At 57.3% G+C, this 13,518-nt stretch overlaps 1 protein-coding gene and 1 long non-coding RNA gene across 3 annotated transcripts; one reads left to right on the forward strand and one right to left on the reverse strand.

Annotated features, from left to right (window-relative positions):
* The first annotated feature begins 808 nt into the window (after positions 1-808).
* Positions 809-3,119, forward strand: LOC117032207 (uncharacterized). Its single transcript, XR_004424700.1, has 4 exons — positions 809-853; positions 1,053-1,606; positions 2,370-2,416; positions 2,711-3,119. It is a non-coding gene; the product is annotated as an uncharacterized LOC117032207 (long non-coding RNA).
* Positions 3,120-6,888: 3,769 nt separating this feature from the next.
* SAPCD2 (suppressor APC domain containing 2) lies at positions 6,889-12,284 on the reverse strand. 2 transcript variants are annotated; one of them, XM_033122189.1, is made up of 7 exons: positions 11,585-12,284; positions 9,198-9,310; positions 8,546-8,689; positions 8,293-8,298; positions 8,191-8,221; positions 7,958-8,062; positions 6,889-7,888 (listed from the first exon to the last, which is right to left on the reverse strand). In XM_033122189.1, exons 1-7 carry the CDS (start codon positions 12,171-12,173, stop codon positions 7,869-7,871), a joined length of 1,008 nt encoding a protein of 335 aa, XP_032978080.1. In that variant the 5' UTR covers positions 12,174-12,284; the 3' UTR covers positions 6,889-7,868. The 2 variants fall into 2 exon arrangements, with proteins under 2 accessions (XP_032978080.1, XP_032978079.1); XM_033122188.1 differs by having other exon boundaries at positions 8,191-8,298.
* Between the last annotated feature and the right edge of the window lie 1,234 nt (positions 12,285-13,518).

A 13,518-nucleotide genomic window follows, 5' to 3' on the forward strand; every position in this document is an offset into this window, starting at 1 on the left:
ATTTCTTCTGCCTCTTGAGTTCATTCTGTATTTTTCTAAGAATTTTTCCCTTCCAATGGATGGGCATCATCATGTTTAAAATATCCTGTTAGCAGCTGCTTCACTCCTGCAGCATATGCCATCATTTCCCTTTTTTGTTCCTAAGGTCATTTATTTCGGCCTTTATCACTTTAATTCAATTTAATTAGTGAGGACTAATCCAGCCAGATGTTTATGAGCTTCGTTAGTTTCTCTCCAAGGTTTGGCCGTTATCGGTGATTTCAGTGACGCATGTTTGTTTCCTGGTTCACTGCTTACTCTCTAATCTTTATTGTTCTTTCTCGAACGTAACTCTATGCGAGCAGGACCTTTGTGTCTGTTTTGCTCAGCTGTTCCCTGTGTCAGGTATGTAGTATGTGCTCAGTAAATACATCCTAATGTCCTTTATTATAATTCCTTCCATGTTCTTTGTCTTTATTCTGCTATTTCTTGTCCCACTTCTGAAGTTCAATGCTGACTTAGGTCCTCCTTCAGGGCTTTCTTTGTTCCTCTTGTAAATGTTTGTGTCCCTCTCATCACTGCTGTCAGTGCTTGCTCTTTTTGTTCCCATTTAGGTAATGTTGTTCGTTTTCCTTGTGAATTCTTATTTGTCACATGAGTTGTTTCGATGCGTGGGTTTTAATATCCCAAAGTCTGGGCTTTCTCAGTTCTCTTTTTGACATTGTTTTCTAACTTGCATCGTGGTTGGATCGTTCTGTGAATGACAGTGATCTGCTGACGTTTGTGGTTTGTGGGAGTGGCTTCCTGGCCTAGCGGAGTCAGGAATAGTCACCAATGTGCCATTCGTGCTGGGGAAGGTTGTGTCCTCGAGTGGGTGAGTGCACTGGTCTAAATATGTCCGTTAGCTGATCTTTAGCGATAATGCTCAAATAAGCTTATCACTCATTAAGAGACATGTCAAAATTTCCACTGTGATGGCGGGTCTCTCAGTTTTTCTTTACATATGTATATGTATATAAACTTTGTTTTTTAAAGTATTTGTGCTTTACTTTTTTGCTTTGAAATAATTATAGATTCAAGAGAGGCTGCAAAGAAAGGTGCACAGATGTGCTTGTGTCGTTTTCCCAGTGCCCCCATGCTGAGATCTTCCTCACTGGTAGTGCAGTAGCCGAGGAAGACGCTGACACTGGTCAGCACGGAGAGCTTACTGACTCTTCAGCAGTTCTACACACACTTGTGCATGTGCGTATGCGTGTGCAGCTCTCCACGATTTCCACACGTGTAGCCTCACTCTACCACCATAATCAAGAAACTCGCCTGAACCATCCTGAGACTAGGCCCCCTTCTAGCCACGCCCACACCACTCTCCTCGCTTCCTTATGCTAGTGCACACGTGTTTTGTACATGAATCACGCACCCTTCTGAGACCAGCCTTCGCACTCGGCATAACTTCCTGGAGGTTCATCCATATGGTTGCTGAGTCATGCCCTATGATATGGGGTGGACCACAGTCTGCTCATACAATGACCCACAGAAGGATGCTGGCAGCTTTGAGTTCGGGACTATTTCCTATAAAGTCGCTATGGCATTCGTGTCCATGTTCCTGCGTGTGTGTTCATTTCTCCAGGTAAATGCTCTTGAATGTAACTGCTAGGTTGTGATATGTCAGGCAGGGGGCTCCAGAAAGAGAACTGATAGGAATATATAGAGACAGAGAGATGGGGAGGGGAGGACGAGATGTCTCTGAAGCAATTGACCCGTGCAACTGTGGGGGGGGGGCGAGGCTGAAATCTGCAGAGCAATCGGCAGGCAGGTGACTCAGCTTGTGTCGCAGCCTTGAGTCCAAAGGCAGTCTGCAGGCAGAACTCCTTCCCCTTTGGGAGACCTTAGTCTTGTCTCTTAAGGCCTTCAACTGATTGGACGAGGCCCACCCATGGAATGGCGGTTAATCTGCTTTACTCAAAGTCTACTGATGGAAATGTTAATCTCATCTAAAAAACACCTTCACAGCAACACGCACATCGGTGTTTAGTCAAATGACTGGGTACCATCCTGGCCAGGGGACACATAAAATTAACTATCACACATGGTAAATCAATTTCAGTCTTAAAAGGAACTATCGAACTGTTTTCCAGAGCGGCTGTATCATTTGACAGTCCTGCCAATAACGCATGAGTGATTGTTTCTCCACATCCTCACCAACATAGGGTGTTATCACTATTTTTTATTGTAACCAGTCTAATGGGGGGGTAGCCATATCTCACTGTAGTTTTAATTTGCATTTTTCCAATGGCTAATGCTATTGGACATCTTTCCACATGCTCATCTGCCATCTGTATACCCTCTTCGGTGAAATGTCTGTGTATCTTTTGTGATTTATATATTTTCAGGCTATGTTATTGGGTGATTACAAGTTGTGTGTTGTTCCAGTTTCCCGGTAAGTTAAGTTTTTTATTACTAGGTAGTTACTCTTTTCACCACTAATAGTATCTCTTCTCTCAAAATCTATTTTGTTTTATATGAATACAGCTACTGAAGCTTTTTGTTTGTTTTTTTGGTATCGTTATATTTTAGGTGTGTCTCCTAAAATGGCTTTGGATCAGAATTTCTAAAAATCCGGTCTGACAGCTTTGTCTTTAACTAGTTTAATCTACTCACATACTTGTGATTATTGGTGTATATCTACCATCTTATTATGTGTTTCCTGGGTTTTTTGTCTTTTCTTCTTCAGGTGGAACTTCTTCCTTTTCTCATCCCCACTCCCTGCCCTTCCTTTCTTTGGAACATATACAATGAACGCTCTTATATTGCCTGGTTCTCCTGGCTACTTTAATGTACATACTTGATAAAGTAACATCTTTCTCCTCCTTGTGAACGATAAAGACCCTAAGAATCCCTTATCTCCAACCCCCAGGCCTGCTTACATGGCGTTACTGCTGTTACTCCAGTTCTATCCCAGAGCCCCACACACAGATCAGCATTGTGATTATTATTATAAATATTTGCCTGCTATGTCCGCTTAGAATTCCCTGCACATTTAATGATCTATTTGGGCTGGTTTTAAAATATGTCTACAGATTGGGGCGGCCGGAGGGCTCAGTTGGTTACAGCATGAACTCTGAACAACAGGGTTGCTGGTTCAATTCCCACATGGGCCAGTGAGCTGCACCCTCCACAACTAGATTGAAGGCAATGAGCTGCTGCTGAGCTGCCTGAGGGGCAGCCAGATGGCTCAGTTGGTTAGAGCACGAGCTTTCAACAAGGTTGCCGTTTCGACTCCCACATGGGATGGTGGGCTGCGACCCCTGCAACTAAAGATTGAAAACGGCGACTGGACTTGGAGCTGAGCTGCGCCCTCCACAACTAGACAGAAGGACAACGACTTGACTTGGAGCTGATGGGCCCCGGAAAAACACACTGTTCCCCAATATTCCCCAATAAAAAATTTAAAATAAAAATAAAATGTCTACAGATTATTTGCTTCTCCTCCCTTGAAAAGATACAGCCTAATTCCCCCTACACCCCTAATTCCCCTACGCCCCTTGAGAAAGGACTGGCTCCTGATGCATAGAGTCAGGCAGCGGCAGCGACCCTGTGACTCACTCAGTGACTGGGTCCTAATAGGCAGATGGCTTCCTCCTGCCTGTTTCTTGGATCATTTGCTCCAGGGAGCCGCTGCCACGCCGTGAGGACACTGTGCGGACCGAGAGGCTGTGCAGACAGCCGTGTGAGTGTGCTATCGTGGAAGTGCAAGCAGCTTTGAGACACCTGCATGCAGCCTCCTGAGATGCCCAGTGGCTCCGAAATGCACGGAAACCACAAGAAAGTCATTGCTGCTTTAAGTCACTGAGCTTCAAGTTCATTCGTTTTGCCCCAAGAGAAACTGAACTCGTTCTTATTCTCCCCCCTTTTCCCGCCTCTTCCCTCCCCCTCACTCTGGTTCAAGCTGTTGTTTCTGTCTAGTCGTGTAGGACACAGCTCCCTGGCCCGTGCTGCTGTTATGAGCCTTGTGCTCCCCTCAGCTGAGGCTGTCGGTCACCAGGCGTCGGTCGGCCGTTCACAGCAGCTCATGGCGGCTCTCGCCAGCTGCCGGCCATTCACGTTGGCTACCGGCCACACACAGCAGCCCACAGTAGCCCACAACAGCACACAGCAGCTCACGATGGCTGCCGGCCACTCATGGCAGCACACGACAGCCCACGCTGGCTACTCACAGCGGCACACAGGAGCCCATGACAGCCCATGCCAACCTCCGGCTGTTCACGGCAGCCCAGCTCCAGGGAGAGCCATTGTTCACAATCTTAGCTGTAGAGGGTGCAGCTCACTGGCACATGTGGGAATCGAACCGGTGACCTTGGTGTTAGGAGCATCGCACTCCAACCACCTGAGCCACCGGGCCAGCCAGCCCCAAACTCATCTTTATTTATGGCTCTTTGAACTTTCCCTTCTTTCTGCAGTCCTTCCTCTGGAATTCCTTATAATGAAGTTGCATTGCTGGTAAACTCAGATTTTATTCGAAATGTTTTTATTTTGCCCTCATTGTTGAAAGGTTGTTTCTCTGGGAATGGCCTCTGGGTTGATGGCAGTTCCTCTGGGTGCCTTGGGGTGGAGCAGTCCCTTTGCCGGTAACGGTTTTCCGCCTCTGGACCCTTTTATGACCTTGTAAGAGAAAATGTGCATTTCTTTTTATCCATCCTGGCGGGATTTGTTGGGATTCCTGGATCCAAGAATTGATGTTTTCAGACAGTTCTGGGAAAACATAAGCCTTATATTCAGATATCGCCGTCCCCCCACCCATCTCCTTTGAAGAAATACCACCCGGTGGACGGTCCTCCCTGCCCAACTCACCCTGCTGTTTCCTGTCTTGCAGTTCCCTAAGTCTCTGCAGCTGTGCCGAATATTTCATCTTAAGTTTGGTCCACTTGAGGTTTTAATTTTAACTGTTATATATCTTTATTTCTAGAAGTCCCGTTTTTATACTTTATCGGTCACCTTTATAGAATAAAAGATTGTATTTTTTTATAGCATAAGAAACCACAAAGACTATTTCTTGTTCATGTTTTCAAGGACCTTTTATTTCCTTAGACATATAAAAGTTTATAGTCTCTGACAATTCCATATCTGAAATGTCTAGTCTGCTGGCTCTGGTGGATTCTTTCCTTGAGATTTGTGAAAATTTGTTCACCTGGAGATGTTCATTTTCCTTGAAATTTGATCTACACCAAACCCTGAGGCCTTAAATTGCATTCCTCAGGAGCAGTGGTTCCCAACGGGGGCAACCCCCCCCCCACACACACACAGTCTGGAGACATTTTGGGGCTGTGCGCTGCTGGCATCTAGTGCAGAGGCCAGGGTGCTGGTCAGTGCATTGGACTGAGCTGATTTACCCGGCCTCACAAACATCACAGTGCAAGGCTGAGCCCTGCTCCAGAGATGTTTGCTTCTGCCTTTCACCTGGCCTTGCCAAGCTGGGAACACTTGAAATCCTGCCCTTGAGGCCCCTAGGGCCATACAGGCAGCCAGCTGTCACCCTTCACGGAACACCAGGGCCAAGGGAGGCCATTTTCCCTGAGCCGCCTTTGCGTAGCTGCGCTGTCCTTGTACCTGAAGGGTGAGTTTCCTGTGGAAGGTCTCCTCACAAGTCTGGGAGCGTGGGACATCGCAGAGCCCACAGGTGTGGCTGCACGCCTGCCCAGAGGCTGTGCCCTGGCTGCTTCGGCCCCTGCAGGTCCTTCATTGGATCCGTTTGGAGGGCTGGGCAGGAGCAAGCCAGGTGAAGTTGGGGTGGGGGTTCCAGGCGGAATGGCGCTGCCAAGCCGAGGTGGGAGGCCGACTGCAGGCGCGGCCCCGCACCGTTTGGGATTTGGGTCTGCCCCGAGGGATGGGGTCATAGGAGGATTGGGAGCAGGAGACGATGCCCTTTTCAGTTCTGGACATGTCAAGGGCTGCATTTGGAGGACTTGGGAGCAGAGGGACACCTGGGAGGGTGGGCTCAGAGCCTGGGTTGGTTTGGGGAGTTGGGCATGGCATGGGGGGGAGGGGCAGATTGCCGATGGGGAGGTTCTGGTGGGCAGGCTTCAACCTGATGACCAGGATCCCTCCTTGCCTGGCACTGGTCTAATGACTGCAAGGCAAGTTCACCTGGTTGGGGCTGCATCTTGCCCTTCAGGACTTGCCCCCCTTCCAGGAGAACCCACCCCCATCATCCAAGCAGGGCAGCTTGCACGATGGGATGATTTGAGGCTGGCCTGGGACACTCGCTGCCACCCCCCACCCGCCAGCCCTGAACACGGTGAAGGGGGTGGCTCAGCCCAGGTTGATGCTGGGGGTTAGCACAGAGCTGGGGCTGGGAGGGAGCAGCCAATCTGCACCCAGGACCCCTCCTCTGTGGCTGGGGTGCTCTCCGGGGCCCCAGGAGGCTGTGCACTGAACCTCTCCAGGTGTGGGGGTCCCTGTGCTCCATACATACCCACACCCCACTTTTGGAGCCCTGAACTGCATACCCCACCTATGTCATTGCACTCTCAGCGTGGGAGTCTCCATGGAGTCGGCACCAGGCCCCTCTTGGGGTCAAGGTACCTGTTAGCAGATCTGGCCTGGCGGGGGTCGGGGGGTGACCCCTGATAGGGACCCCCTGCCTCTCACCCTTCTCTTCCTGATTCCTGCAGCTGCCCTTTTCAGAGCAGAAGTGTTCTCTCCCAGCCCAGACCTGGGGCCAAGCTGGGGTAGGGGATGGAGGGAGGGACAGGTCCCCATACCTGGGGACCCTACACAGTGGGCCCTGCTAGGCAAGCTCAGCCCACAAGGCACCGTGGGCACGTGTGGGAGGCCTAGGCCGACACCCACCTGAACCACACCAGTGACCACAGCCTGCCCTGGCCAGGTGGCCTGGTGGGCGCAAGGTCCTGAGCCTGGGTCACAGAGTGCTCTGTGGAGCTCAGTCTGGGTGTCTTGGCTGGGAAGGATGATGGCTAACCCCAGTTGGTCTAGGGTCTGAAGTCTATGCAGGGGGCAAGCAGGCCGTCGTTCCAACCCCACTCCAGGAACCTTCAGCGGCCCAGGTGTGCACCCTGACCACCATCCCCTGGGGCCCCCCTGGAACAAGGCACAGGTAGACACCCCCCTTAGAGCCATCCTCATCCCCTCCATTTTCTCCTGGTGGACAGCCCCCTCGCTCGGCGCCATGGGTTGAGGGAAAATGTCCTTGAGCCCCCAGGCCCAATCACCTACAGGACGCTCAGGTGTCCCAGCACACCCAGGGTCCCCTACTCCCAATTCCCAGGTGAGACACCACAGTGGGGGGGCTCCAGGACCCACGACCAGTGTGCACGCAACACCCTCTGCTGGCCACAACTGGAAGTGCAACCTCGTGTGACCAGCACAGTTTATTGGAGACTCCAGGTGGGAGGGGAGACAGGTCGGTCAGCTGTGCCACAAACCCAGGGATGCCTGAGATCTGGTAAACATGTGCCGTCCTCCACTGTCCACTGACTGTGGCAGTAGCAGCTTCAGGCTGTGCCTGCACAATGGAGCCCTACCCCAGGTTGGCCTCCCACTACCCCTGCCAGAAAGAAGGAACATCCTGGGGGAGCAGCCCACCTGCTGGTTCCACCTGGGGTTGGGGGAGTCTGGGGGAGCCCATATTGAGAGGAGGGAGGGCTATGTCCAGGCCAGCCAGGTGGCCTTCAGCCGGAGAGGTGGGGATCAGGGGGTGCCCAGCCAGGGCCAGCGCCAGGCCAGGCTGAGAGGCCCATGTCCACGCCTGAGGCCAGCTGGCCAGCTAGATGAAGGTGGAGTCCAGAGGCCCGGCATCCTGCTGGCTGAAGGCACGGGCCTCAAACAGCTGCTTGATGAGGGCAGATTTCTCCTGCTCCAGCTGCGTGATCCGTTCACTCTTGTCCGTCACCTCCTGGCAGGCGGGGGGCAGTCAGGGCCTGCCATGCTGCCAGCTACCCCCTACATCCCTCCTGCGCCTCACCTGGGTGAGAAGCCGGTTCTGCTCTTTCAGCATGAGGATGGTCTGCTGCTGCCAGCCAGGGTCCAGGGCAGGGCCTGGGGGCCCCAGGGAGGACGAGGGCAGAGCCTGCAGGAAGGCACCGTCAGGCAGGCCTGGCATTCCCCAGCTGAGCCTCCAGGACAAGCGTGAGGGGTGGGTGGCACCAAGCGGGGCCTGGACCCCAGTGTAGGTGTGGGGTGGCCTGGGGCACTCACCCTGCCGGCACAGGCCGCAGCCAGCAGCTCCCCCAGGCACCGGGCCACCTCCTGTACCTTGGGCAGCAGTCGCCCCAGTGGGGGGGAGCTCCCGTCAGCCCCAAAGTCCTATAAGGAAAGCAGGGGAGGGGTGGTTAGAGGGCAGGGCCAGCCCAGGCTCAGCCACTGTGCCTTGAGGGCGTCCCCACAGGTGGCTCTCCTGCCTCTGGAAGTTAGTGCTCAGTCAAGAGGCAGGGCTGTTGCTGGTGGGTGAGCATCACGGGGGGTGGGGTGGATGGTCCCCACATCCTGGGTGGAGGGACAGCCACTGCCCAGGAACAGAGCGCTGTGGGGGAGGGTCGGGCAGGTCACTCACGGTGCTGGCCCTGCTCTGGCCCAGCCGCTGGCGCTCCCGCACGCGCTGCAGCTGCTGCCGGCACCAATCGCGGCCCCTCGTCATCACCCGCAGGCCCTGTAGCAGCACCTCCTCCTCCTGCTCCAGCTGTGTCACCTGCTCCAGCTGCCACATGCAAGGACCGCGTGTACGTGCAGGTGAGCACGCCCACAGTGTGGGCCAGATGCACCCACCACACGCGCACAGCCATGCACGCAAGCCCTCACGTTCCCGTAGAGGGAGCACAGCCGTTCCCCCTGCGGGGGTCCCGGCCTCCCTCAGCTCCCCACCCCCGGGCTTCCCCAGGGACGCAGGCACTGGGACCTCAGCACCCCTCCTGAGGCCAACTTAGCAGAAGCAAGCCTTCGGAAGTGGGCTGTGGAGGGGCCAAGCACATCGCCAGGGTCCATCCAGGCCACCTTCCACCTGACCTGACCCTGGGCCACTCCTAAGGTAGAATCAAGCCCGGGTGGGGAGACAGGTTTAGAAGTGACCCATGTTCCTGCCGTAGGCCACTCCCAAAACCCAGGCCTGGCTGCTCCCTCCGGTGGTCCAGGAGGCCAAGCGTGAGGGCCGAGTCCAATCCTAGGCAAGATGGAGAGCCCCCTCATGGCCCCCCAGGACCCCCACTCACCAGGTCACAGTCCACGCCATTGGTGATGGTGTGCCTCCGCCGTTCCCCTCGGGCACGGGGGGCCCGCCGGGCATTTCCCATACCTAGTTCCCAGGCCCTGCAGGCCACTGCACCTGCAGCACAGGCGAGGGGCTGGCTCACCTCCAGGCCTGCCCAGTCAAGCTCAACCCCCACAGCCTGGCTTCCAGGCCTATCCCGGACCACCCTCCCACCACCCCTGGCAATGCAAAGCCTTAGTCCAGGCCTGCATGTGACTGTGGCCATCAGTGACTCAGCCTCTCTGGGCCCCTCCCCATGTCAGTCCAGCCCCGGAGTCGGGCAGCGGCCTAGGCTGGCCCACACCTTGCCTCTGTGCGTGGCTGAGATCTGGCTCCACTTGGGTCCCCACCTGCTCCCTCACATCTGCCTTGGGGGAGGGCCATGTGGCTGCATGTCTGCACACACCACACACATGTGCACACACTTGTGCTGGGCGTGAGGTGTGTGAGGCCACGAGCTTATTACCCAGCACGCCTCTGCACCTCCAGTGCCCACCTCGGGCTCAAAGGCTGTAGGGAGTGAGCGAGTAGGGGCCTCTGGTCTTCCCCGCTCTTCTTCTTGTAGCCCGGCCTTTAAGGGTGAGTTCACGCAGGCACAACGTGGGGGTGTGGGTGGTGGAGACCTAACTTTTCCCAGGCAGGTGATCGCAGTATGGTTAGTCCTAGACCTATGTGCAGATGTAGTGCACTCAGCAGGTGACCGAGGAGCTTCTGCAGCTCACACATCCACCTGCAGCGGGACGGCCAGGGCTTCTGTCTGACAGCCTCCTGGAGGGCCAGCCAGCTTCCTTGGGGGGTGGTGGACATTGTAGGACCCCGCCGGGAGGGGAGGAGTGGGGCGCAGGTGTGCAGGGCACCCTCCCCTGGCTTCCTAGCCTTACCCACCACACTAGACTCATCTTCAGAGGCCACGTTCCTGGCACCGGGCAATGGGAGTGGGCGGGTCCTGCAAGCAGGGGTACAGGTGTGCCTGGTAGGGACATGTTCAGAGGGATGGCACAAGGTGCTCTGTGGGCTGCAGAGTTCACATTCCAACCTGTCGTGTGGCCGGCAGAGAAGGTACAGGCAGAGGGAGGTGGCGGGGGAACACACACACCAGAACGGCTGCACAGTCTTCACTACCAAGCCTGCAGAGCAGCTCCCGGGTCCCCGGATGACCGTACACTGGACGTCCAGCTGCACGACCAGCAGGCAGACAGCACTGCCCCCATCAGGGCCTGAGTTAGCAGCCTGTACTTACTGGGCCTGGGCCAGGCTGGGGTACACACTGAGCCCCGACAGGGGACAAAGAAAGGGGGCCTGAATCTCTGGGGGTGAGGGGGACTCTGTGTGTGTGGCTTTCTCTTCCTGGGGAGCTGAGGGGGGTCTCAGAGCTCCAGATTTGACACCCCAAGAGCCTGTCATGCTCTGTGTCTGGGCCTCTGCCGTCATAGGTGATAGTGAGAACCCTGGCCTGAGGCTAACGCTGCCCCAAGATGGGTCACGGGGCTGGGGCATATGACAGAGGCTGGCAGAGTGGAGGCCAGCACAAAAAGGGTTGGAAGCTGCCATGGGTGGAAGCTGGACCCCAGCCATAGGCACCAGCCATAGGCAAGTCCTATTCTCAGGGCAGGAAAAGGGGCCATTCAGCCATCTTCTGTCCCTGCCAAGTGGACCAGAAGCCAGGTGGGCAGCCTGCTGGCCATCGCCAGGGGCTGTGGTCTAGGTTCCTCCCTAGTGTCAGTGGCAGCTTAGCCCCACAGGCCTCGAAGACCCACCCACTCCTCTGCTCTTCCTGGCAACCCACCTGGTTCCTCCTGCCTGCCCTGGCCTCAGTGGGGAACAGTGGGCCCAACCCTCCTAGCCTAGCTGTCAGACTAAGAAGGGCGCAAGAAGCCAGCGAGGGCCCCTCACCAGTCTGGGGGACTCTCTCTCATCTGCACTGAAGGGAAATGCCTCTGCCTAAGCAGTCATCAGCGATGAGACCGATGGGCCGGGTGTCCCCAGGTGTGACGCAAGTATTGGAGGTGGAGAGCCCTCTCACACCAGGCAGGTGTCCCCAGTGCCCAGCTCATGTTTGGTATAGAGTGGGTTCCTGGTGGGGTTTGCGGAGTCACCCTTTGGCTCTGGTGGCCTCACGCTATGGTATGGGAAGGGCTGGCCTGCCTCCTGCCCCCTGAGCACACTGGGACAGGTGTAAGAGGCCTTTTTCCTTCCAGGCCTGAAGGCGCGTCCCAGGCTCATGAGCCGACCAAGAGCTGCCCGCCCCCGGGTACGGTGGGAGATGCACAGGCGGCACTTCTCGGGCTCCGGCCGCAGGCGCAGGAGGATTCGGAATGCTACGAGGCTAGCCGCCCGCCCCGCACTCACCACAGTCCGCGCTCGGGCTCCGCTCCAGCGCCGCTCCCTGCGGCCGCTCGGGCTCTGCGAGGCCGGGCGCCGCCTCCGCGGGGCCGCACAGCTTGTCTAAGCTCCGGGCCGCGCCACTGGGGCCGGCCGCCGGGGGGCGCGCGGCCAGTGGCAGGGACTTTCTCTCCAGAACCGTCCGCAGCTCGTCTGCCGGCGCGAACACCAGGCGCTGTGGCGGCGGCGGCGGCGGCGGCTGGCTCCCTGTCCGCGCTGGAACGCCTACCCGGGTCGGGGCGCGCGCCGGGCCCCGCGGGCCGCCGTCCGCGTTCAGCAACGAGGTGCGCAGGCCGGCCACGAAGCGCTCGAAGGTCAGGTAGCCGCTGGCCGGGGCCACCTGGCGCAGGCCCTCGAGCACGCCGCAGGGCAGCTCGCGCGCGTCGGCGCCCTGCCAGCGGGACTCGATCTCGCGCAGGTGTACGTAGCCGCGCCGTCGGTCGTCCAGGATGTCGAAGAGGGTGCGCAGGCTCTGCAGGAAGGCGCGCGGCAGCCCCTCGGTGCTGGGCGCCGCAGGCAGCCCGCGGCTGGGCTCAGCCATCGCGGCTCCGGCCATGAGCCCACCGGCCGGGCTCCGTCCTGGGCTGGGTCCCCGCGTGCGCCCTGCCTCAGTCCCCTAGCGGCCCGACCGCGGGGCCCGGCCGAAACACGCAACCGATCTCGACAATAGCTGCTACTTTTTGAATGGGCCTCCTCGTGGCGTCAGCGCTCATTAGCATTCGCGGCGGCCATTGGCCAAGGCTGGCCCATCTCCTCTCCGATTGGCTGAGAGGCGGTTTGATTTTTCCGGCCGAGGGGCCAGCGCCCTGGACGCTCCTGCCGCGGTGCGGGGAGGGGCTGGGGGCGAGCGGAGACCCAGGGCTGGCAGGGGCGGGGTCTCTCCACTGAATCTTCCTCCTGGACTTGCAGGGTGGGGTAAGGAGCCCCAAGCGGACCCCCCTCCTGCTTCCCCAGGCCCACCACACCAACCCTCTCACTGCGGCTCAGCCCTTTTCTCGGATGAGCCTTCGGCACACCTCTCCGAGGGGCGGGGCCTGGCGCCCAACACAAAATCTGTCCCCAGGTGGCCTCGTGGGATGGGGAGCACACCCCCTCCGGGGACCCATCGTTCCCCTCTAGTTTCCCTGAACGCTCTTCGCTGAGGGTCCACGGGCACAGAAACCGCCAACCCTGGGCCCCTTTCTCTTGCGCCAGGCAAGCCCCAAGAGGATTGCGGGCTCCAGCCAGCTGGGCGCTTCCCTCATAGAGGCCTCTCTGTCCCTACTGCTGCTAGCTCCTCGCCTGGCCCCTAGAGACAGCCTGGCCTTTTCTGCCTGCTGCAGGACAAAGCTACTTTTTCCTGTGTCCCCAGATCCCCATCTGGTGACCAGTTCTCCTTGGCTCCCAAGGTCCTCTGCTGCAGCCTCTTCCTCTGGCTGGACATCTCCTCCAGCAGCTCTTCTGGCTCTCCCGGCCTCCTCAGGCCAGTCAGGCAGCACTGTTTCCCTCTGGGGTCCCTGCTCCCTTTCCAGCCCCCATCCAGTCACTCTTTCTGGTCAGTCTGGGAGGGCCCCAGCGTATAGCCTACTGTCTGGCTCTGGGAGCCCATCACAGGACTGACTGGTGGGACCCTCCTGAAGCCAAGGAGCTGCCCAGGATACTGTCTGCGTGGAATCCCTGCCTTCACCATTGCCTGTCCTCTAGGCCCTGCCCCGGGTGCCATCTCTCCCCCCACAGTATTCCCACCAGCACCTTGCCATTGAGCACTGACTATGCGTCGTCTGCTGCTTTCTGGGTAGACTGTCCATCTGCAGGGGTAAATGAGCAGAGTTGCCAGACACCTCCTTCAGACAGACCCCCAGTACAGGCTTCACCTTGGCCCTCTGGCTGGCCTCCCTCGAGCCCCTCTTGAGTGGTCTGCG

Source organism: Rhinolophus ferrumequinum, chromosome 12, assembly GCF_004115265.2.
Source record: "Rhinolophus ferrumequinum isolate MPI-CBG mRhiFer1 chromosome 12, mRhiFer1_v1.p, whole genome shotgun sequence".
In the NCBI taxonomy this organism is placed as follows: Eukaryota; Metazoa; Chordata; class Mammalia; order Chiroptera; family Rhinolophidae; genus Rhinolophus; species Rhinolophus ferrumequinum.

What these genes read in the sequence shown, in the direction of transcription:
- SAPCD2 (XM_033122188.1), bottom strand. Translation starts at nt 12,173, where the DNA reads ATGGCCGGAGCCGCGATGGCTGAGCCCAGCCGCGGGCTGCCTGCGGCG. An exon ending in GAGCCCGAGCGCGGACTGTG is followed by an intron (nt 9,311 to 11,584) that starts GTGAGTGCGGGG and finishes CCTGTGCTGCAG; the next exon opens with GTGCAGTGGCCTGCAGGGCC. An exon ending in AGAACCGGCTTCTCACCCAG is followed by an intron (nt 7,889 to 7,957) that starts GTGAGGCGCAGG and finishes CCCGCCTGCCAG; the next exon opens with GAGGTGACGGACAAGAGTGA.